Genomic DNA, 26383 nt, shown 5'->3' with positions numbered 1-26383 from the left:
GTCGAAAGTCAACCTATGTCTACATCGCGAAGTAAAGTCTGCGGATGGGCACGTCCAGGCACTAGAACGTGCCGCCCCACCCGGGACGACTTTCTTTTGGGGGGGACGTCCTGAACTATGCGGACTATTTATTTTACGATTAAAATAATTGGTGACGTCCCTACGCTCCTGAGTGTCCCCCTCGGCACTTTTCGACGGTGGTTGACTCTTGAGTACACTTATTTGTCGGTGACTATCTAGATGTCCATAGACTATATCGCCTATAACAATGTCTAGGTATACAGTGCCTATCCTAGTATAAGACCGATTATTCTCTGTACATAGTAATGTTTTTTGTAGTGGTATAAACATAATTGTTTATAAACAAAATTAAGTGCATCCACATTCATGTTTTGGTAGCGATACAAAAAAGTAGCCCTTTACTGGTCGGGCCGGAGTTTGTTTGCTAAAAGTTAGTAGTAGGAGTGCTAGTAATTACAATAAAGTATTACAAGGCGCTGTAACTTTACTTACGTGATTATGGGTACATCAAAATTAGGTGCCAAACTCAAAGCTGTTGATTCTTTTTATTAGCGAAACAAAAATATAGTGTAGGCTGCCTCCTTTTACGTCGGTGCCGAGAGTGATGCTATTAGTACTTAGGTGCCCCGTTGTTATTAATACATGTCACAATTATCAAAATGACATAATAATCACAGATTTAAATGACGCAATATTGTTAGTGGTAACTCAACAATTTTAGTCCCCTGCAACAAAAAATAAGTTTGCACGACTTACTTTGCCGTCGAGAGTCCACAGTCTCACACACAAATGGTAACACCCTGATTGCACAAATGTTTGCATTGCGTAATGACATTGCGTTTATGGAAAACGCCCGATTGATTATGCATGAATCCAAGAGGTAAATATTGTGAGCAAGCTACAGAGTGATACCCTACGCGTGAGTATGCGCATACCGTTTGTCCTTCGTAGTCTAGAGTAATGGCGGTTAGCGACTACACCGACAACTAAGAACTGCAGATGCCAGTCCCGTGTAGTGGCTCGGACTATTCATCGAACGCGAATCGCTGCCGTCGCAGTAGTTTGTGGAGAAGAGCGAAGTCTCCGTGGTAGAGGTTTATAGTCATCGGCCCCGATCGAATTGACAGTGTCTGACTTGGGGTTTCGATTGTAAGCCTAAGCCTGCCCGCCGAACGTCAATGAAAAAACAAACGTCTTTGGACTTTGTTATATGTGTGGTCAATATATAACATTAGACGGAGCGCAAAGAAAGAAAAGCTTAATGCCATTCCGAGAGAGCGAGGAGAGAGAAGTTCGATCATTGCTATGGACAACGATCGAAAAGAAGGCGAGGTGTGCTGTGCCATCGCTCCTGCCAAGAGAAAAGAGAGAGTGTGGTCTTCTCTGCCTCTATTTGTTTCCATAATTGTGTGTCAATTATAAGAAATTTCTTAGTTAGCATGTGGCAGCAGAAAAAGGAAAGCCTAATTCCTGTTCCCCCTAAAAAAAAGAGCTCATTGCATGGACTTAAGATCGCACAGTCGAGGTGCCGGATGTGGGGCCCGCTGTTTTCTACCTGGGAAGAGAGGGAGTGTGTCTCTTCAGTCCCTGAGCCTCCGAGCCGATCCGCCGACGTCCAAATTCTAGAGTCCGTGTCTGAGTGTGGTCCAGACGAAGCAGGACGAGCCCGGACCTTCGTGCGGTCCCTCCGATAGCTTTAAAGTTGAGGCCGCGGCGCCCGGCCCCCAGGCAGCGGGCCTGGTACGCGGGTGGGGACCGGTTTTTTTGTAAATTAGGTTTTGAGGCCGGCAGGGCGTAGAAGGTCGTTCGGCGGGCAGTTAGGCGTCGCAAGGGAGGTGCACACGTACTGAGCAGAGAGCGCCAACTTGGGCGATTCCCGCACAGGGGATTGACAACCCACACGTTTTCTACTACTTTAGTGGCCTATGCAGCTCGGGGTTTGCAGCTGCTGAGGACACGTTTCTTGGGGGCAGACCCCGGGGCTGGGACCCCCGGTTGTGTACTTTTACCGAAACAGGAGTACAGCCAACAGAGCACCAAAGAACGGTAACGACTCCATCATACTCCGTTCATCCAGTCACATCCCTTACGTCTTTTTAAGATACTTGCACGACGAGGCAAGTAAACAACAACGCAAAGTTGGTTTAGAGGCTACACAGTAAGCCGATCCAGACTCAGCGACCACACGGTCGGTCCTTCCGCAGCAAGTCCTGAGCCGTTCTGCGCTGTCGAAGCCAGAAACAGCGAAACCACAGATACTGCACCGTACTGCCGTCAAACCCTCATCGTCGAGAGCATCTCGAACATTCCCACTACTTCAACACAAAGCCTTTTGCCGCCGAGCCATCGAGAGACAAACCCCCTAGGCGTAGCCACGACAACGCCTACAGCCTCTCAACGTGTGAAACCGGCAAAGAGTCTTACCTCCCTACAAAACACGTAGACAAAGTCTAGAGGTCCTCGGTCCCCAGTACAACGCACAATGCAGTCCACGACATATAAGAACGTCATACAGTAAAGCTTAGGCAACGACAGAAAAGGCCGCCAAAGTCCGATATTGGAGACGTGGGAAAAACGCGAATTTTTCAAGGGAGAGTATACAGCTTCCCAAACTGGCACGCGCGTGAGCCGACCAGACATTGTTAGACATATTACACCAAGCCCCTAAGACTATGTGACACGCTACGACACCACAACAGACCCTATGGGGACACCCAAACCGAGCCGCCTCAACAAATACCGCCCGAACCGGTGGCGACACCTACGTTGCCCAACGACACGGAAACACTAATAAGCCACAACCACCACCAGAAGCGGTTCTGCCGCAACATCGGTCCGGAAGGAACGACATAAACAGTATAACCGACAGAAGAGATCCGAGTAAAGCGATAGACTTAAAAGGAAGCAAAGAAGAGGTGAAGTGACTATAGTCCCAGCACGCAGGCGTCTCTCAAGAGTACGCAGAGCATGGGCCTCCTCCTTTCCCCACGGAATAATATAGAGTAATCACCCGAAAGTCGCATCCGCAGCGACCTACGAGAAGAGCTTATCTGGCATTTTAGTAATTGGAGCGACGAGAGCGCGGAGCGGCGACCCGCCAATGAGCGAACCGCATGTACCTTGACTCGAAAATGCGTCAATATAGAATACCTTCAACCGTATCAATAATAGGCCCTGTCAGACAGACCAGTACTATTTATCTAATGACCGTTGACAGCCAATAAGGGGCTCTGTTGTCAACCGAAAAGGCAATCCTCACTGGAGTGACGCCTTACCCTGTCCACCAACGAACCTCTCCTCTAGATAGTTCGCCCACGTACCCAATTATGACTGTGTAAACCGGAAGCCGTAACCGACCCAGTCTCTAACTCCCCTAATCTTTCAGTTTCGCTTGTAGGGGAAAGGAGTGCAAGAGACACGCTATACCAAGTGTACTAGGCGAACTATGCGCCTTCCGTCTAACCATGACGGGGGGGGCGCACACGAGGAGGAGCAAAGTGAGACCGCGCACGAGTTAGAACTAGTTTTAATGGGAGCGGGGGGACACCTTGCCTAACGAGTCAAATCGTAATACCCTAATCCCAGTCCACAAACCTGAAGTTCGGACGTCCAGAGCTGAAGTCCAGAGCGTAGTAACCATATCAGACAAGGAGTTCACGCGATACTACATGACACCCGTAACTTCAGCGGTCTAACGACTATACCTTAGAGGAGGACGTAGAAATAAGGGCATCAAGCACATTATTACCCACTGTAATCGCTTTGCTTGCACTAAACCACCTTGACTCAACTGTCTCTGTAAAACCCTTCGTCTTGAGCACTTTACAAAGGTACCAATAAGGAAAGAGCGATCACAACGACCGAGGGTCTCGAACAGGAGTAGAACTCCAAACCAGAAACTTTTGGATTCTGGAGGTATATGTATCATCACTGTGCGACCAGAACTCAGGGCAGCGAAGGCAAAACCAGAAAACACACAATGTAGCTTTACGGAGCCAAAACGGCAAATATGTCTTACCTTTGCTGTTTTCTGATCAAAAGTTGTGTTCAATGGCATTAAAACGCATAAAATGTGTCAATCATCAAAATCGACCGAGGGGGGCCAGAGATATGCAAATACACCCAAATGACCCCAGAAGTGGGTTTTTTTTTCTAAACCTCTCTTAAAAGCTCAATTGTCAATTGTTTTGCATCAATCTTGATACAGGGTACTTATTATATGTTATAATTTGGATTTCTAAAGCTTTTTGTCTACTATCCCATCATTCAAGGGTGGTTTTCACTATAAGTAATGTGTTTTTTTTGGACGGACACTATCATTTACATTTTTTTACTATGTTCAATCGGAATTTACTTTAGAAGTGAATATATAGTCATTTGTTCTGGGAATGTCATTTTCGAGCCTGAGACCTGAAAAACAGGCTAAGGGCTTAACAGGTTAATGTCCTACCTTCAATGTTCACACTCAATTAAGATAATATAAGATAGGACTTTATTTATCCTTATTTATCCAGAGTTAAAAAGTTACAATAAACACAGCAACATAATAATAGAAGTAACTTATAAATTATAATAATAAAACTGCACACTAACAGTGCAGTAAAAAAAAAAAAATTAAGCTACTATAAAAAACATAGATGGTTCCGACTGCACCACTCCACGAACCTGTCCACCACTCTCCTGTACTCGGCTGCCTGATCTCTGCTGATACTGCTGAGTCATCAGAGAATTTCTGATGGCAGGACTGTGAGCAGTGTCTGAAGTCTGATGAGCAGTGTGAACATGAAGGAAGAGAGGACCGTGCCCTGAGGAGCGCCTGTGCTGCTCAATATAGTGTCAGAGGTGGTGTTCTGCAGCCTCACGTACTGTGGCCGAGCTGTGAGGCAGTTTGTAATCCAGCTAACAAGTGGAGCAACATGTGCAGTATGTCCAGTAGTTTACTGCTACTCTCTGTAGCTCTCTGTATTCAGAATGGCAAACAGTTGTTTTAGTTTAAACTGAATTGTTTTGCATACTCAAGTTTTTTAAGAAACCATAGAACTTAAACCTTCAAGCAGTGATAGACGGGCCGTGGCGTATCCACGCATGTCAGGGGTACTTCCTGTTGACACAGCAGTGAATTGCCATGACCGCTGGAGACTGGCCACATGAGTGAACATAAGTTATTGCATGCAGTTTGATACGCTGAAATCTTAAGATGGTACTGACCAAATGTTAGGTCAATTGGATGATCTGTTGGAGGAGTTTGTTAAGGTAAATCACCTGTTAAAAACTGCATACAATTCAAAATGGCCAAGTTCCTGTAGGGTCTACCAACACGCTCTAAGAGACTATCTTTGCCGTCTCCATGTGATACATACTCCCACCAAATTTCGTAGATAGGGCACATTCACAAAGAAAAACAACTTTTGGTTAGTGTTTAGGCCCTAGAAAATGCAATTCCCTGCTCCGACTGTCAGTTCATGAGCCCTAATGATATAAAAAAATATATAATGTCGTCTCGAGTCCCTTTGTGCTTTTCACTATGTTTTGTGAAGTGTTGCAATTTTTTTTTTTCATCATATGACTGTTGAAAATAAAAAAAGATAAACAATAAAGAAAACACCATGTCAATCAATGGGCTATCATTCCAACTCTTTTTTATGATGATTTTGATGATGAAATAACATTGTTGCTCATCACATTTAAATACATGTCTTTTTATTCCCAGTATGACTTCTATCATGTTAAATAGCTATTGAGTGAAAAGATGTGCAATAGCGTTAACATCTCTATTTTCTCTTGCTTTGTGTCTCAGGTGTCGTCATCAGGTGAGGTGGAAACCATGGAGAGGCTGTTGCTGTGTGTGATGCTGGCAGTTGCCATGGCAGTGCGGGCACAGATCTGCCCGAAGCGTTGCGTGTGTCAGATCCTGTCACCCAACCTGGCAACCCTCTGCGCCAAGAAAGGTCTTCTGTTCGTCCCGCCCAACATCGACAGGCACACGGTGGAGCTCCGGCTGGCCGACAACTTTATCACAACGTAAAAGTCCAATCACTGATACCATCAAGAGAACTAGTACTTCAATGCTAATACTACATAGGTTGCTTTTGGTTTTTCTACCTTACAAGAACAACTCCCAGTACTAATGTTCTTGGAAACAGCTTCATTCATTTCAATGAGACCATAGGTTGGACATTGAGAGGGTTCCCAGGGTCATTTAGCAAAAAAGTTGAACATTGTCAAAATGTGTCGGGGCAAAATTTAAGGATAAAAAAATATATAATAATATGAAATATTGTATTGTTAATATGCTGTGTCAAATCACACATTATCAAATGTAAATGTGTAATCCATCTTATTGTAAAACAACCTAAACAATTTCCCTTAACGCGTGGCTAAAAACTGTCCAAAATGTTCTTCAAAACTTCACTAGGTAAAATCATTTTCCGATATATATTTTCAGTTGTGTTAGTGAATCCAGTTTTACTAGGAAATAGCCATTAGCTGGTAGCAACTAGCTTGTTACTAGCTAGTTGCAACTATCAAGTAACAATATCCCTGTTTCCCTTTTTTTGTAGCAGGTGCTTGGTCTTCCCTTGTCGCATCTAGATCGTAGAAACGCAGTTGAAAGAGTCTTTATTCTTTACTTTGAATGTAATTTCAATACTTTTTAAAGTTTTATTAGACAACCATCTACAATATTAGTCACAGAACACTCCGATGTGTTTTCTACTTTTCCTACTTGCTAGCCACATTCTGAATGGGGCAGTGGAATTTCTTTATATATTTTATGGCAAATGGTTGAGAATACATATAATTGTAAAATTAGAAGGGAAATTTGTTAACAATTAGAAATGCAGTTAGATTTATCCAAGGCTCTCACACTGAGATAAGCCTTCAAACTCATGGCTATATTACTCAAACTTGCTTTTAAAAGGCAGTGCTATTTTTGGCCTGGCCACCTGCCAATGCTATGCTACCAATTGTAACTACCTCTAATGGGCCTAGTACTAGTTAATTGTATCATTCCTACTGTAAGGGATGCTACAGCTTCCTCTGCTAATGCCTTTCACCAAACCACAAAACTGTTGAAAATAGTGAAAGCAGGAAAATCTACAGTAGTTAATACTAGAATACTGGTACTATTATAACAACTATAACACCCACAAAGTTACTATTTAAAATATTATACTTTTCTTGTGCTTTACACCCACATAATTGAGTGATTATTATATTCTCAAAATCTGTTAGAATAATAATAATACAACTTTATTGACAAGTAATAACAACCTATATCTAATACCACAAGAACTACTTATACCAGTTCTTGGAAAGTTAGGTTTAATTGTGTGAGAATTAACAATTTTTCTCCCACGCTGGAAACAGAGACATTGCTCTCTGACGTCAGACGAGGAAGCCCTGAGCTGCTTTGGCGGAGATTAATACGTTTCTGGATTTTTGGACTGAGCGGCATCGCCCAGAGCGCTTTTTATGACGATACAAGCACATTACCCAACAGCAATACAATGAAATAAAACTAATTTAGGTGTGAAAAAAACACTTACCCTAGAGGAAGTCATAGTGGGTTCATAGTCAATGGAGCAGCTCAAGGCTGTCTCCTGATGGCAGTGCAGTTTCAAGCCTCAGTTCTCTGGATTGTTGCATTTGGAGAGAGTTGTTCACGCTCAAAAATATTGAATTAACTGCACTGGATCAAAGGAGTACTATATGGGAATTAGGTTTTACATAATTTTTGCTTTTGAATATTAAAACAGTTTTCCTGTAAAAGTTCTCTTACATTCAAAGACAAAAATGATACACCACCTTTGTCTAGTCCTATGTTATACTGTATATTGTGTTGATTGGTGTTCTTACATCACCTCAAATGTTTCCAGTTTAACATGGAAAATGTGTTATTTGAATCCAGGTTGCGTTCTGTATTATAAGGTCTCCTGAAATGGTGGTGTTTCACTTTTTAGAACCTGCGGTTATATGCCAAAACCCCAAAAAGATGTGATAACTGAACTTTTTATCCAGTTTTAAGACTAATTTGTTATGATACTATTATGAGATCTCGGTCTTATTGAACTCTTGAATGGATTTTAATGATCTGAAATCTGAATCTTAAAGGGGACCTGTCATGCAAAATTCACTTTTGTACGTCTTGTATACATGAATATGTGTCCCCGGTGTGTCAGGGAACTCACCAAGTGTCAGAAAAAACAACCCTCTCTTTGCTCCATACCCAAATCTCTTAAAACAGGGCTGCAACGGAGCTGATTATTATTTGAATTTTTCTGATGTCAGAAAAATAGATGTGGCAACTCTCCACCTATCAGGGGAATGAGAGACCGCTCGAAAGCGCTGGAGACGCTGTAGTACATATGCCAGGCCTGTAAGTGGCGCTCTAGTCTGCCACAAAAGCAGAATCAGCCCTTGCAAAAACACGGCTGGAAAAGAGCAAATAGAGCGAAATGAGGCAGGGCTAAAATGCATGATCTGTTTGGTATTTTGAAAAGAAAACTTCACAGACATGTTTTATATAGGTATGGCCCTACAATATAGGTTTCAAATATAGCATGATAGGTCCACTTTAAGTTATCAGAGAAAGAAGCTGAGCAAACGTTAGCTTGAGATGAACTTATCAGACCAACCTGACACATTTATTTTGTGTTTTTATAATGTTTTGCCATGGTGCTGCTATTTTCTCAGCTCCAGATCGGACCAAAAACTATGAAGAAATCCTAAGTGAGAAAGGCTAACTGAGATGCTGGCTGGGGATGTTACCAAACTCTGTTTTTAGTTTGTATTTCAATTGAGAGACCCCTTGTGGAAAATTACATATTGTCTGTAATCAAAGTTCTGCCTTGTTGGAATTGTCTGTGCAACCAAAAACTCTTGCTTAACCCAAAAGCTGTTCTCGTACCAATCACACATGGTATATGTCTTTGTCTAAGTGAATTGTGCTGATCTGTGTCCACAGTGTAAAGAGGAAAGATTTTGCAAACATGACGCGGCTCGTAGACCTAACATTATCCAGAAACACCATCTCCTTCATCACATCTCACGCCTTTGCCGATATGGAGAACCTCAGGGCTTTACACCTTAACAGGTATGTATATAAACCTAGATGTGTTTGCGGTATGAGCTGAAATCCACCTAAGAAATCTGAAGTGTCATAGAGTCTTCCAAAGCTACAAAGTTCTGTTTTTCTCAGTTTCTACATTCTCTTTTCTCTCTCTTTTAGTAACCGGCTGACGAGGATAGCCAATGATACGTTCAGCGGGATGTCGAAGCTCCACCACCTGATCCTGAACAACAACCAGCTGGTAGTTATCCACCATGAAGCGTTCAACGACCTGCTGGCACTGGAAGAGTTGGACCTGAGCTACAATAACCTGGACTCTATTCCTTGGGAGGCCATCCAGGTCAGGATCTCTTTAAACTGCTGCAGCCTTTCAAAACCCTGACTGGCTGGAGGCCATGGGAATAATCCAATCATAAGCACAATGGGATAAAAGGCCATTAAACATTTTTGCCCATTTATTTGAAATAAAAATAACGAGATCTTTAGGGCTTTTGGATTGAACTGGGGCCATTATGTGGACTATTCATTAAGCTCCACTGAAGCTTCATTTGTAGGCATTTTCAGTGCTAACACTTTCAATTTGTTCTTCGCCAGGCAACAAGCAAATGTCAGGGTCTCTGTGGATCAGCTTACTAACATGCTTTGCAATTTAGGATGATTAAAAAATATAGTGATGTTAGATAAATAAGTGCTTTAGTCATTGTTGAGGAGTAACACAATAAAGAGGCAGTTACATGCTCAATAGCTAAGAAATTAAATGACAAAATAAGTGTAATTGTAATTAAATACAGTAAAATCTAAACAGTTGCTAAACAAATTTCCTGTGATTACAAAGGGGATACATCTGATTATATATATATATATATATATATATATATTTGTAGATAATAATATGTAGTATATAGATAAAACATTTGTGACAGTAGAAGATAACATTAGTTATTTTGCTCTCTTCCAAACTTTTCTGTTAATTATATTTAAAAACAATTCAATTGTTTTGCAGTTATTAGTGTTAAATACTGTTACACGACCTGGTGTACCTTTATGTGTTGGGGTTGCTTTACAACCCAGTTTAAAACATTTGTCAGAAAGCTCAGAAAAAAGTAGCCTAAAGTAATATCTGACTAAATTAAAATAGTATCATTACTTATTACAGTGATAACAGGGTAAGCATTCAATCTCTGACCTATTCAATTTTAAAACGAAACTTTACTAACAAAGTAAGTCATTGTTTGTATATTGAGTTACCACAATAGCTTTGTTGTTTTCAGTTAAACTTTTAAACCTTTAGAATGTGCATGTTAGCATTATTTACTGTAGTTCAACATTTATATCACCACTGTCAAGGAATGCATTAAAAAATGTAAAGTTTAGTGACAATAACCAGGATTGTACTACCTTAAAGAAAACCATTTTACTTCCTCATTTCAAAGTGATACTAAAGTTAACTCTTGCTCTCTGTTCTTTTTACAGAGAATGATTAGCCTCCATACGTTGAGTTTAGACCACAACATGTTGGACTACATCCCAGAGGGAACATTTTCCCTGCTACAGAAACTCAACCGGCTGGACGTCACCTCTAATAAACTCCAAAAGCTGCCACCAGACCCACTTTTTCAACGAGCACAGGTATTATCCAATTATGGAAAGTAGCAGGCCGAAACTTATGTTTTCAATCTCTATTATTGTTATGTTAATATAAATTGTTGAATAAGACAACTACCAGTGCATATGGGTAATCTGACTCAGATCGTGTTACACTCCCAGGTTCTGGCAACATCAGGGATCATGACTGCCACTTCTTTTGCGTTGTCATTCGGGGGGAACCCTCTCCACTGTAACTGTGAGCTGCTGTGGCTGCGGAGGTTGAACCGAGAAGACGACCTGGAGACGTGCGCTTCACCTCAACAACTCTCTGGGCGCTACTTCTGGTCTGTCCCTGAGGAGGAGTTCCTCTGCGAACCTCCACTCATCACAAGATACTCCCACGAAATGAGGGTGCTTGAAGGCCAGAGAGTTAATCTCAGGTACGTTTTTATGCTGTCCACGTAAAACATCCTAGACTTGGGCCAGTTGAAAATAAGGAGGAATAATTTCACCAAAAACTTAGATTTCTTCAATATTGTATGCATTAGATTCTTAAAGAGGCTCTATTATACTTTTTGGGGATTTCCCTTTCCTTTAGTGTGTTATATAGTTTGTATTGCATGTAAATGGTCTGCAAAGGCTAAAATCCCTGTGTTCCCTCCAGAGGGGATTTCTCTCCCACACTCTCCCCCCTGCCTGAATCGCCTCCATTGTACTCCTTTATTTACTTCCGTAACAATGTGACATCACTATGTAACACTCACACTTCTATTGGCTAGAGGGCCATTTCTGGTACATCTCTAAGAGATCGCACACACACAACAGAACCGGCCAGCTAACCAATCAGAACAGACTGGGATCTGCTTTCAGACAGAGGGTGAAAAGAAGTGCACACATGATGCTATAGAACATTATTTCACCAAAGAAAAAAAGCCTTAGCAGACCCAGGAAACTAAACAGTGGTTGTTTTCTTGCGTTCTTATAGCCAACACACACTTGTTTCCTTAAGTTGATATTCGACCAAGGACTATTTTCTTCCTCCCATTGTTCAATTTTTTTTTGCATTTTTTCTATTTTTTTTCAACGTGTTGTAGTAGTTTCACTTTGTTTTCGTAAACTCATGACTCCATTAGTTTTTTTTTTTTTTTGCAAAGTTGTGCTCTTTGTATACCTGGAGGGACCCATTTCTAAAAACTCTGAAACCTTTATCTTTGCAGTCCGTCAGGCCTAACTCATCCTGGTTTACACTCTATATATAATTTTAGCGTTAAGTACAATACCTCATATGTTTTGGGTACATTATACAGCATTCCTCATAATATAACGTAAAAATATAAGAACAATATAAAGAATACAGTAAAACAATTATACACATTATCAATTTGAATTCCCGTAGTTGAGTATTATGTTTACAAGCCCCTCTAAATGCCTGGCTGTTCAACGAAATACAGAGACAGCGACAGCGACATCAGGATAACATTTTAGGGAGGATGAAACAGTGGGTTACGTATTGTAACCCTAGTTATATAAGCACAGGCGGAGCGTTCAAGGGCCTCAGTAGAAAATCGGCCCTTTCGGTGTCAGCCCCCCTTCGCCAGTGGCAACAGCCACTGTACCCTGTGGTTTTCCATGGCTCGGCGAGACAATCCACCCTTGGGGGTGGATGCGTTTGCACACGAGCCATGGCCAAGGAAGCTGCTGTACGCCTTTCCACCAGTACGCCTCATTCTCCCCCTCCTGAAGAGGGTGGGACGAGAGCGTCTGTCAGTCATCCTAGTGGCCCCAGACCACCGCTTGCGCGCGCATTCAGGTAGGCCCGCCCCAGGGGGCCGGCTACGGTTATAGATATCTCAGTTGATGAATGCTCGCATAGTATGATTAAGAGGTAGTACCCATAGAGTCCAGTAGAGTGCGGAGCCTGGGCGAGATATAACTAAAATCAAGAGCAAGTCGGGGAGAAGATGATTACTTAATTTGCATATATATTGGTCACACGCTTCCAATCATGATAGATGTTATGTTTTTCAAATATGGAATTATGGGAGAAAAAGGGGCCAAAGAAAATCAATGAGGTGCTATTATTCTCTTTCTCTTATTGGATCTCCTCTTCAGGTTCATATGTAAGGTACAAGTCCAGGGTCAGAGGTCAACCCATCCGACATTTCTCATCTTGTACAGCTTCCATTTTAATGTATTCAACTGCAAAATGTATTTTTTGTATCTTCTGGTAATAACCTGATGATAGTTTACCCAGCCTATATTTTTCAATTTCGTGACTTGGGGCTGCTATCTTTTGTCTCTCCCCCTCCATGAAAACATGAACTTTACATCATTTGGAGCTCACTTCCGTAATAACGTGAACTTCATATAATTTGGAGTTTGCTTGAGTTCATAACAGACATTGCCAGAGAGCCTTCAGCTTAGTCGCAAAGAAAAATAACGACTCCCCTTCATTCATTTCTCATAGCACTTCACTGTAATGACAGTAATCGAGGAGGGTCACAGTGACCATCACACCTCTTATTTTTGATTGCTTATCATTCTAATGACATCAAAAATGATTGTTCCCATTTCAATTTAGTCATGCACTTTTTCAAAGATCCTTGAATATGTTTGTGAACAGGCGCATTTTCCTCTAGTTTCTTAATATTGTACATACAAAATAAATCATTTAGAGCTGTACATGTGGTTGAGAATCCATCAAAAATTATTATTCAAACAAAAATAATTAGCACCTATCATTTATCTTTCTTCATCAATGTATTGGGTGGGATTGAAGGATCTATGGGACAAGCAAAAACTGGACTCTTCCAAGAACCGACTGTGTCCAAGACCAAAAGTAACTAGTAAGCAAAGTCACGTAACGACGGTAAGGTGCTAAACATTTAATTGTTTTGTTTTTTGATCAAATGTTTTTATTCACACACATTTAGTAAATTACAAAGTACAATCACAACACAAATTACAAAAAATACAGAAAAACAAACAATAACAACAATCTGACAAGAGGACAAAACTAAGAAAAAAATAGTCCCAGGACCTCTCCGGACCAATGACTGCAAACAAATACATCGNTTGAGTCCTCTTATGGTGACCTTCCCTTAGATAGACTGTGGAGGAAGGATGTCCCAGAATTGAGACCTGATTTTAACTGGGATTCAGTCTGGGCTAACATTCGTCAGGCGTCTCGCAATCCCGACCACCAACAAAATCCACCTGAACTATGCGCATAGAACTTACCTGACACCCAGGCGGCTGCATGTGATGGGTCTTCTGGCAGATGCTCGGTGTACCCTGTGCTCCATGGAGGCTCCTGGTACATTTCTCCGTATGTTCTGGGAATGCCCGCCTGTTGCTCGCTTTTGGAACGGGGTCTCCTCTAAGTTGTCCGACATATTTTCTTTGACTGTACCTGTATCTGTGTCCGTTTTTCTTTTAAATGATTTATCTCAGCTGCCGGCTACTGGGTACCAGAAAATACCTCTCTATGCTGGCCTTACGGCTGCCAAGAAATTGGTTGCTATGAGGTGGAAACAACCCGACAAGCTCTCAGTGACCAGCTGCTTACTAATGTTTCTTGACGTAGTCTACATGGAACTGTCTACTGCACGCGTGATTGGAGTTAAGGAGTCCAATATCGGTTTATGGTTGTCGACAGCTGAAAAATTAAAGGAGCGGATCTAGCTGTCTTAACCGATGTATTTGTTTGCAGTCATTGGTCCGGAGAGGTCCTGGGACTATTTTTTTCTTAGTTTTGTCCTCTTGTCAGATTGTTGTTATTGTTTGTTTTNCTTATATATTCGGGTGTGTTAAATTTGAAGGGACAAAGTATATTTTTCCTCTGCTCACATCCCTCTCTAAACACAAAGACTTCACCTCTCTATATTAGGGAGGAAAAATATACTTTGTCCCTTCAAATTTAACACACCCGAATATATAAGGTGGCATTAAAATAAATATCTCACAATGGTAGAATCTTTCTTAGAGCTATTTTTCAAAGCATCCAGCTCTCCTTCAGCTGAAGTAATCCTTGTCGTTACAGTTGCTAGCTCTGAGTGCATAGCATCAATCTTGTTAGCTACTCGATCGAGGCTAGCATCTAGCTCCTCACGTAGCGAGGTCCTCACCACTTCGGCGATGGATTTAATATCTTCATCTTTCAACATTTTAGTCGATTTTCCATTTGCCTCCGGCATTCTTATAGCTTTCCAACAGATAATTCGGCGTGAAATGACTTAATGTGTAATAATAGTGGGATGTTGTCGGGGAGCTCAAGACTTACGTAGCCATTTCGTTCCCGCGGTCAACCGGAAGCCCACACATTTAATTGTTAACCTAAACATCAAAATCATTAGTTCTGAACCTAACTGCATAGTTTTAGTGCCTTAGCCTTAAAGTAACTGAAAGCGAAACCTAGGAAAACTGTGACCCTTTCTTAACGTTGGATATGCACCTTTTTCTCACTGGTGGCTGCAGTTGGCCCCATCTAAAGCAGCAGAGTGGTAGAGAAAACAACTGGATACGACCTGTTACTGTCCTGGTAATATTCGTACGTATGAAAATTTAGCAGCCAAGATATAAATCCACCACTGTTATTTCTAGGCTGTTATGTAAAGCGCATTATAACTGGAAATTGCTCTGCCATCACAGTAGAAAATGTAGACTCTTCCACTCCCACCTAAGCAGGGGCGCCGTAAGGGGGTGAAAAGTTAGGACGATTCTAAGGGCCCATGACTGACAGGGGCCCAAACAATTTTAGAACATTAAGAAACAAATGTTTAAGTAACCAATGTGATATCTTTTCATGGGGCCTAAAATCCCTGGCGGCGCCCCTGCACCTAAGTCTCAGAAGGAAGGTTATCCAGAACCACTGTGAAATCTGACATATTGTGCTAGTTTTCAGGTTCATATTAGTATTTTAAGCTACTACTGTGTCATGTCTCCATGCTTTAATGTTCGAAAAGCTCTTTATTTTTCTCATACTGCCTGTGCTACAGCACCACTTTTCACCCTCTGTCTGAAACCAGAGCCCAGTCTGCTCTGATTGGTTAGCTGGCCGGCTCTGATGTGATTGGTCAACTGCCTTAAGATGTGTAAGAAATGTCCCACCCCTATCGCGTACAAAGAAACTCCCTCTGGAGGGAACTTTGGCATTTTACACTTACATGCATACAAACCTATATAACACACTACTGGAAAGCGAAAAACCCAAAAAGCACAATAGGGCTTATTGAAGCATTTCTTCCACTGTACAGTTAACCCCATCCTGACTTGTTTCTAATACGATTAACTCAATTGCTTTTATCCTCTAAAGGTGTAAGGCCAGAGGTGACCCGGAGCCAGCCATCCACTGGATCTCTCCTGAGGGCAAACTGGTGTCAAACTCCTCCAGAACGTTGGTCTACAACAACGGGACTCTGGACATCCTCATCAGCACGGTGAAAGACACCGGCTCCTTCACCTGCATCTCCTCCAACCCGGCCGGCGAAGCCCACCAAACAATTGAGCTCATTATTATAAAGCTCCCCCACATCTCCAACAACACCAACAACATACAGGAGCCCGACCCGGGATCCTCAGACATCTCCACGTCGACTCGAGGAGGGGCCAACGGGAGCAACGTGACGGGCGACGTGAAGGGCGGGGTGGACAAGAGGGTGGTGACAGCCGAGGCCACGTCATCCACGGCGCTGATCAAGTTCAACTTCCAGAGGAACATTCCGGGAATCAGGATGTTCCAGATACAGTACAATGGGAGCCAAGATGACTCGCTGGTTTACAGGTAAGACTGACAGAATCACCATGAGTCAGACAGTTTACGCAACAGAAACATGATATGGCTGATGTGAGAGGTAGAGGATAACCTGAGCTGTATAGATTACATTACAGTAGATTAGATGCAGCTTTAATGATACTGTGGGGAGGAAACGCTACCAGGGTGCTAAGATGCTTTGTTAATGAAAGATAGACTCGGAATAACCACCTAACATTTGAAAGATACCCAAAGGAAAAAAAGGCATTAAGGGCTATGTAATGTGCGGATTCTTCAGTATGAGGAAATTTGCATAAGTATAATGAATGTTATCTTGTCATGAACAGAAAGAAAGGCATTGTTTTTATCAGAGTGCATGCACAGACTATTTATCACGGCTTTATTACATCAGAGCACAGACGGTTCATATCAGGGCACATTAGGCCAACACGGAGATGAAATCGGGATGGACAGCACTGAAAATGCAAAGTGAGAAAGTTCACAATCCGGGGGAAATAATGCTGCTGACTCACCGACACGGCCTTGAAGGCGAGAGCTCTGCGGGGCCCTTCTTAACTTTTGCTGTGTACTCAGGATTACACAGATTAGATCGATCTCGCAGGGAATGATTGTTGTTTGAGCTAAATATTTACTCCAGTGAAATGGGGGAGAGGGAATTAACAAACACATAAAGCTTCTGTAAGGATATGTGCCTGTATTATCTGCCTTTCATATCTGCCGCTAATCCCTATACATACTTCATCTGTATGTATCATCATCAAGAGTTATTGGGGGGGGGGGTCTTTGACATGACCGTCTGGGTGATGATGGTGAATCTAGGTTGGATGTTTTTCGTTGTGATCCTTGATCCATTACAGTCTTCATCTCTGTGTGACTACACCAATATGATTAACAAACAGATCATTCATAGGACAATCTGATGGTATTATCTGCCGTGCATATTATTCCTAATCTCTGTACATGCTTCATCAGCACTCAACTCCATTCGTCACGCAACATCGAGAGACGCCACTGATAGGATTTATGGTGTCGGTCGTGCTAAAGAACTTGTTCTCCAAAAGCCGATCTTCCTCTCCGTCTATCTCTTATTCTCAAAAACTTTGGTGTGTAAGATTGTCATTTTACAAAAGGCTGTGTTTATACTTTTGTGCCCCTTTAAAATACTTGCTGTAAAGTATCACGTTGGAGAGCATAGACAAAGAGCTTCCTGTTCTGGGACTGAAAGTGAAACCTATAGAAACTGCAAGCCTTTCTTAAAGTTAGTTCTTTTTGCTTACTTGTGGTTTCAGTTTGCCCCTTCTGAAGCACCACAGTTGTAGTGAAAACAACTGATTATCACCATTTCATAACCTAATAACATCTGTAGTAATGAGAAGGGTTATGGTTAGGCACCCAACATGTACTGTGAGTCCACCCTTTCTTAACGTTGCATATGCACGTTTTTATGCAACATCGGGAGACAGTGCCGATAAGATTTATGGCCTTCTTTCTTGTTAAAGGTCTCGCTCTCAACTTCAAAATACCTCTCTTCCTCTGCATCAATCTTTTTTATTTTCAAAAGCTTTTGTGCATTTGTAAAATGTGTATTTGACAAAAGCCTGCGTTTATACTTTTATGCCCTAAACTTTGAAATACAAGTGCTTCCTGTTTGTGGATGGAGGAGCCACCAACCACCAAGATCATTATTGGCCTTTTTTCCTCAAAGTCTTCTCTTTTTCCCTCTAATAGGCGCCAAACCCATTTGCGTTTCTCCGTGTTATTTCGGAGCTCTCCTGTCTTTAGATAGCGGATTGATTTCCAATCAACGCCACAGCTTGCACAAAGCAGCAACCCATTGATTCTGTTTTCTTCATTACCCAAACACAGAAGTAAGAGAAAAGGAGGAAAACAAAAGAGTGAGAATAAGAAAGGACGTGTTGAAGACATAAGGGGGATGGGGTGGCGAGGATACGAGAGGAAGACGGACAAGGAGAGACTGGGACTGTCGTCACTGACAGGGCACTGACTTTTCAGGTTCAATGAGAGCTTATTGATTTGCCGCACAATGACATTTCTGCTTTTCTACTCCCCACCTGCTCCACATAATGGTGCATCAGTATCTTCCCTTTATACTGTGAGTTTGGCGATGTGAAAACAGATGGGTAAGGAAGTAGTGGTTTAGAGTCGGTACAGGCACATCCTCCGGGCGATGTTAACCTCCTACACATGCAATAGGCAGCAGATCTAAAAATGTAACAGTTGATGCTGTATTGATCCCTGCAGAGAAGCCCCCCCCTGAGGTCAGGGTCAGCTGCAGAACATCTCTCCCGGAGCTGACAGGGATTCAGTGTCTCGCTCAAGGACACTTGAGGAGGCCAAATGTTTACTGATGCAGTACTGCTGTTTTAACACCACTGCTCCTGCTTAAGTATTGTATTTATATTCCGGAGGAAGAACTGCAACCCAGCCGGACACACAGCAAACCCCCACACAAACTCAGCAATTCTGGTCAGGCTTGTTGGACTTCTTTAGGACAGTATAGTGTCCCAGAAATATTTGCGACAAACAATATTATGTTAATTTAGGAACTTTTGTATGCCTTTGATGCGGTATAATGATCATTTGATAATGATAATATAATCTCAAAATAGTGCAAGCAGACCCTTATAAATATCTTCATTAAATAAAACTAGAACAATGTAAGAAGTAAGCAAGTAGTATCAAATCCAAAATGCCTGTTATTAGGTACCCAACAAAAAAGATGAATGTGGTTCTGCTTTTGTTCTCTAACATGCACGTTGAGTTAGGAACGTGACACAAAGACTTGGTTTTAGGAAAAAAACACAAAGGTTTTTGGCTTGAAAACACTGGCTCTTGGCATAACATGGAACAAAACAAACTGGCACAGGACAAAGGGAGACAAGGAGTATTAATAGAAGAGTTAATGGGACACAGGTGGCAACAACAAGGGTGGGGCAAACAATCACAGTAGCAATTATATACCAAATGTGAGTATGTTTGAGACAAATCTATCTTGTGTTTTAAATAAAGGCCTTTAGTTTGATTTTCAGGAATGAATGGCTTTGCTTGTAACCAATACGACATGCCTACCAAAAACAAAACACATATTTGTTGTGAATCCATGGGACTTTGGTGTCTCTTTTCCTTTCCTTCTTTAATGCAAACTGTAAGGAACAAAATTGAGTCATGCACAAAGCCTTTATCCAAGTCTCAGCTGTTAACCCCTTATTGTAAGGCCGGGTCAAGGAAAAGCTGATGTCAGAATAATGTTCTGACCTTTTACAGATGACCTCTCACAGCACAGAGGCACATGCAGTTTTACACCTCACTGGTTTAATTGAACGATCCACAGCGGCGTGGATGATGAGCATAAACTCACAGCCAGAATAGACAAGACGACCGTAAAATTGCCACAAAGCACAATGGGCTCTTATTCAGAAGTGGAGCCAATTATTACTCTTAATTAAGAGTTTGGATGAATGCAAGCCACGCTGGGATAATTGAAATAATTAATTCACAAATTATAGGATAATAAGATGTATTGTTTAGTCAAAGATTCAATTAAAATGATGATGATACTAATGCTGGTATGTGCCCTGAACAGAGTAAGAAAGACATACAAAATACTGCTTTTTAATAAGGAATATATGTATCGAAAAAAGTGGTTCCAACATAATTATATGTCAAGGCGATACTTTTATACAACCCAGCACCTATAGTCTATTGTCACAGGTTGTGTGTCTGAGTTGAGAGCAGCTCAAATAAAGGGTAATTGTGTATTTGTTACTACTGTATGGAAGGCATAACTTTAAGAGTAGTGTATTTTCTAAGAAAGAAGTATAACATAACGTTTTATTTCCTACCGATACCCTCTAAGTCAGTGATACGCAGCTTATCATGTGGACCCAATACGGTGCCAGATGGCACGCCGACTATTCCCTACTTCATAATGACCTCTTTTTTTATAATGCCAGGGGAGGATCCCCCATCGCCCACTTAGCAGAGGTCTGGGCCATAGATGTTTGTTCAATTTGCAAAACGTGTTCCCCGGGAAAGAATTTGAGTATCCCTTTATCATATTTGACCGTCTCGACCCTCAGCTTGGAAACCAATAGTCTTCTATTTTTTATTGTATTGATTGCATTAGGTAAAGAGTTGTCTAATTTAAACATGTTTGCATCTATACTCAGATGTGGCCAGTAAGCAATAATAAAAGTTGCAATAGAAGCAATAATAATAAAAAGCTGGGCCTGTGTGTAGCAGTATAAAGAAATGTAAAATGAACACATCTTCACCGATAGCTGTAGTTCTGGCTAAGATATGTCGTCCCTTGGAAGGGGAATCGATGACAAAGATATATCCCATTTTGGAGAAACATGTTCATCAGGAAAAAGAATGATGTTAGCATTAGAGCTAAAAGCTAAACTAAGCTGATGTTTAAAGATGAGTCAAAAACACCAACATCCATCTATAAACACAAGCCCTAATGTATTAAGGCTGCGGTACTGTAGAATATACTTCAACCACTCAGAGTATACAAACATGAAAGGCTTCAATATATCTTTCAGAGCCAAGGCAATCTTTTTTTTTTAAGAGGCACAAACTCCACTTTGGCATTCACTAAGTTGCTTAAGAACACTTACAAAACCCATTCTCCCTCCACCCTCGTCGTCTGCCTGTTGTCAATTCAGTGGCTGTTTTCCACTCCAGCAGATCCATCGAGCTACAGGGGCTGGATGCCATTTGCCATGAAAACTACACATCAAGCAAATTGTGTGGCAAGCTTTTCTTATGAGGCTACACAGCAGGGGATGGGAGGTGAATCCAGGCTTTTAAAAAGGCATAATCTCCCCTTTTATCCCCCTCCTTAGCAGAAAGTAGTTTGTCCCCGCCTATGGTCCCTGCGGCCCAGGTGTAACACCTTGCTCAGCTGTGCTTAAGGCGTGACAAAACAACCGCCTTTATCCCGCCGTAATGTTCCAATTGTGTTTTTATAGGACCATAAACTTATCGCAGTAACAGTGTTATTGTCGTAGGTAGTCCAAGGGGCTTCAAACAGGGACATGTTATATAAAGGGAACTACCACAGCAATAAAGATGATTCTGATGGGAAGAGTGAAAAAAGGCAGGGAGTAGGGAAGGAGGGTAAGTAGGATATGATCAGAACATAAAGAAGATGTGAGTGAGTGTTCAAAGGGATGGGGGGAAAGAAAGGGTGGAGATGTGAAGGGAGGGACAGAGGAAGCTGAAGGAATTTAAAAAAGGAGCAAACGGAGCAAAAAGAGGTTGGCAGAAAGGAAATAATGAGAGCAACAGGGAGTATGGGGAGAAAGACCATAGAAGAAGACTTAAGAGGATCAATGGGTAAAAACGAGATTGGACAAAAGCAGGTGTATATTAAAATAATAAAGACACTGGTAAGATGAAGGGTGACAACAGGAGGAAGGGTGGAAAAAGTATGAGTGCAACTAAATGAACTAAAAAAGAAGAGGGAAGAACTAACAGAAAGGATGGAAGAAAGTCAAGTAGTAAGAAAAAAAAGAAAGCCAGGAAACTTATATTAGCAATTACCCGAGTAAGATATAAAGAGATTCAAAACAAAAAAGAAAGTAAAAATGTAAAAAACTAAACCGGCAGTTTGGAAAGTGTTGACCACAGCATTTAAGATAAATCTAAATGACTCAGCTGAATTGGAGGAATGGAGCTGAGCTCGGCAGATGGAGGTCCACACCCGTCTGCAGATGGTGCTGAAACGTATTCCCCACATCTGGGACGGCTGCACGGCACTTTGACGTGTACTCTGCAGTTTGCACTGAGCTCAGCAGTAACCAGATCTCACTAAGAGGTGAGCCGTTTCCTTACGTGTAGGAATTAAGAGTTGACCATAGTGAAACACTCGTTGTCTTCTGCAAGAGAACATAACAGACTGGTCATCATTCTGTGGAGGAAAACTATGACTATATCTGTCATGGACAATTTTGCATGACTAAGACAATGATGCAACAGTTAAACACTTACTGAATCAGCATGCAAAAAATGAACACTCAAGTTTAGTTTCAAAAGAAGAAATTACCAAAATGTTTTCACAAAATATATGCAAAGAAGTGTAAAGATTGTATAGACTGTAATGTCTTCAATGATACTTTCTCTTCCTTGTGATGAGCAGAATAGAGTGGTGCAGAAAAGAGTCCTAAAACCCAGAAATGAGTTAGCATTTACGTCAGTAAATAATGTGTAAAGCCTCTATGTGTCTTAATCTTGCTAACAATTCACTAAATCAGACTATAACGTCATCACAACAAGTATTAGCTGCCTTTAGATAAGTGGTGGTTATGCGCCAACAAACATATTTTTACTTTTCATGATTCCATTTACACTTCAAAAATCACAACATTGGTGTCAATGTGTGGAGATTGTCCTGCTTTTTTTATTGCAATATTCCAAAATCCAAACCTCCATGATCAGCCTAAAAGAATACATCACTAAACCACTCTTTATGAAGACAAGGGCAACAACTCACAACGGGCACAGTCAGAAACACTCAGTCACTTTCCAACTAAGTTAACGTTTTAAAAAGTGTTATTGTCTGTACAGCTCTCATTGTTCTAAAATAGTTTTAAAGACAGTATAAGGCCTAAGAAATCTGAATTGTGTTAGTTGTTAATAGAAATCAGAACACGTCCATGTCTGGAAGTTTTCCTTACATTGATAACATTAGACCAAAGTCTAGATACACTGAGAAGCTGCTTTTAAATTCTTTAACCAGATAATGATTTGATGTCGAAATCTGTAATGTTATGTAATAATACAAATACACTTTATTTATATAGCACATTTCATGCAGGATGCAAGTGCTTTACAGAGTAAAGACTCAAAAAAAGAATAAACTCCATCCAAATGAAATTAAACCATTTCTGGTTTTCTTAATGTAACACTAAAATGCCCAGACTTTTGGTCAACTCATATTTGATTAAAAAAACAGGATTTCAAAATATGGACAAAACTTACAAGGACATTTGACTCAGTATAAATGGCTGACAGAAAGAAACACCAATAAATATCACATAATAATGACTGATTTATTATGATTCATTCCATGCCTTAGCACACTTATATTCATGAATCTAATTTCAAAGTTATGATTTGCATGTAACCTTAAAAACAAAACTTGCCATATCTGTTCATTGAGAAGAGAAACACATTATTACCACAAAGGAGCAGAGCAATTGTTCCTTTCAGTTATTTTAAGGAGGATTTTGAGCAAGTGACAATAATGCCAGTTTTAAGATAATGCTGCTCCTCTCTTAAACAAAATGTGTTTAAGTGGGAACTGTAATATTACGACATTGATTAGAATACACATTTCAAGTGTTCACTATATTTAGTGGGGAAATATAATCCTGATCTTCTGGATGTTATTGCCAACCATTGTTCCTATCAATTGCTACATTAATTAAAATGTGTGCTAGCTCTGTGGCTAATACTAGCTTTATCTGACTCTGAACACGGTTAATGAATACAAATGGATGGGGAGGTGTGAGCACAGCCCACCTGGCCTGGGCTCAAATCCCTCTCCACCTCTGACTGCAAGCTGTGTGGGTGCTTGTTAACCATTAGCTCAGGCATCAGGGGCATTACGCGCTGTGAAAAGAAGATAATAAGTTAGCTTCTGCAATGTTTAGCCTCAGATCTATTAGCATGGCAGGGTGCCATCTGCTGTGAAAGCCACATTAGGCCGGGGGTCAACAGTAATGGGGTAGGAGTCGAACTACCATTAATCCTCCACTCTTTGCTTAATTTGGTTTGATGTGCCTTAGTGGTGGGTTGTTGTTTGTGCCCTAGTGGTGGGTTGTTGTTTGTGCCTTAGTGGTGGGTTGTTGTTTGTGTCTTAGTGGTGGGTTGTTGTTTGTGTCTTAGTGGTGGGTTGTTGTTTGTGCCTTAGTGGTGGGTTGTTGTTTGTGCCTTAGTGGTGGGTTGTTGTTTGTTTAATTGTTGAGAGAGCTAACAAGGAAACATTTATGTTGAATTGGAAAGATATGTAACTTGTTGCCATTTAAGTTGGGTTGTACCAATATGGATTGATTTAATACAACATAAATCATCAGAGTTTTGGAAAACTTTAGGTTTGCAATAACTTAATCCAGGTTAGAAATCAAGCGCATTGTAGATTGTCGCATGAAAGAAAATGTAAACAACGTTCTGTTAATTCAAGTTTATTAATGTAAACCACAATTAAAGATTTGAATCAATAAAGAGTTGCTCATTTAATCCAAATACAAACAAAATAAAGAAATGCTATTTATTATTGGGATTTTGAACAACGTGTAAGGGTCAATCTATATAGCACATTTCAGACACAAAGACAATTCAAAGGGCTTTACATAAGCGTTGACAGACAATTTCCTCCTTAACCTGTTAAGCCCTGCAGGCTTGTTTTTCACAAAACTGTGTCTCTGGGCTTCTTAACATTTAATAACCTATGAATGTGTAATACCCACTTAACGGGAAGAAACTCAGCTAACTCACAATATGAATCTTTTTTACCGAAACAAAACACAAGTCTCACAAGAAGCGTCTAAATGAGCTCTGAGCGAAAAGATTCTAACACACTTAGCACAGAACTCACGGTAGAAATACTTTATTACTTATCGGATCTGCACCAACAAGATATCAGCTAGCAAATTGAGATTCCACAGATTATAGGGCTATTAGTATCATCACTGTGCGTTCAAAACTGGGGCAGGGGACATCACACGACGTAGCTTTACGGAGCAAAAACGGGACATTGTCTCACCTTTGCTATTGTTCTGATCAAAAGTTGTGTTCAATGGCATTAAAACGATAAAAATGCTGCTGAAGGTTAATCCATAGGTTAATCCAATGTGTCTGTCACTTTGAAATGATTGCTGATAATCCATCATTCCATTTTTATCAAAAATGGAGATTTCATATTAGCTGCTTTTAGCACCATTAGAGCTACAACCCAGCTTCCGGTTTTGGGCATTCTGGCTGCGCATCACTCATTCACCAATTCACCACTTCTTTCTCGATTCCATTGGCTCTAACAGTTCAAAAGAGGTGTCAATCATCAACATCGACCGAGGTGGGCCTGAGATATATACTATATGTTATAGTTTGGATTCCTAAAGCTTTTAGTCTACTATCCATCAATCAATCAATCAATCAATGTTTATTTATATAGCCCAATATCACAAATGTTACATTTGTCTCAGTGGACTTCACAGTTTGTACAGAATATCAGTATGACAATACGACACCCTCTGTCCTTAGACCCTCACATCGTACAAGGAAAGATTCCAGAGAAAACCCACAGTTTAAAGGGAAAAATGGGAGAAACCTCAGGGAGAGCAACAGAGGAGGGATCCCTCTCCCAGGACGGACAGACGTGCAATAGATGCCGTGTGTAAATTGAAAAGATAATACATTTGCAACATAGGTAGTCCAAATGTTTGGAAATGCATGTGTGTATAATAGGAAGATGAATCCACGAGGATATCCATCCAGGACTTATGATCCAGGACCACAGCCACGACTCAAGATCCAGGACTCGCGATCCATGAAACAGGACCGCAGGATCATCCATGACTCCGGATCCCGGCGTNCTGCATAAACATCTAGGCCAGTAGGCCTACAACAAAATAATGTAAATAAAGACTGTAACAGCCAGGCCTTCAACATCAACAAATGCACCTATAAGTTTGGTAACCTAACGTGTTGTTGTGATGACGTAATCAAAACGCGGCGATAAGCACGGCGCTTGATCGCGACAGCCATGCTCACGACAGCCATGCTCGCGGCTAGCTCACAGCCAACATGTCTGCCGGTTGGAGATATTTAAAAATATCAGAGAGAGAGGCGCCGATTGCGATTTGTAAAACGTGTTCAGCTGACATTTCTCGAGGGGGTGTAAC

General features: G+C 41.2%; 1 protein-coding gene across 1 annotated transcript in view; it reads left to right on the top strand.

Moving 5' to 3' along the window:
• The first annotated feature begins 5842 nt into the window (after window positions 1-5842).
• The window catches only part of lrfn5a (leucine rich repeat and fibronectin type III domain containing 5a), a 29022-nt gene continuing 8481 nt past the window's right edge, over window positions 5843-26383 (top strand). Inside the window, exons 1-6 of the mRNA XM_010795384.1 lie at window positions 5843-6042; window positions 8987-9115; window positions 9251-9431; window positions 10565-10720; window positions 10859-11118; window positions 15993-16460. Coding sequence (XP_010793686.1) covers window positions 5846-6042; window positions 8987-9115; window positions 9251-9431; window positions 10565-10720; window positions 10859-11118; window positions 15993-16460 — 1391 coding nt within the window. The 5' untranslated portion in view covers window positions 5843-5845. The remainder of the gene's footprint in view (window positions 6043-8986; window positions 9116-9250; window positions 9432-10564; window positions 10721-10858; window positions 11119-15992; window positions 16461-26383) is intronic.

Source organism: Notothenia coriiceps, unplaced genomic scaffold, assembly GCF_000735185.1.
Source record: "Notothenia coriiceps isolate Sejong01 unplaced genomic scaffold, NC01 NC01_scaffold00037246, whole genome shotgun sequence".
Taxonomy (NCBI): domain Eukaryota; kingdom Metazoa; phylum Chordata; class Actinopteri; order Perciformes; family Nototheniidae; genus Notothenia; species Notothenia coriiceps.
The sequence above is the reverse complement of the archived record's forward strand: the minus strand, read 5'-3'. Positions and strand labels throughout refer to the sequence as shown.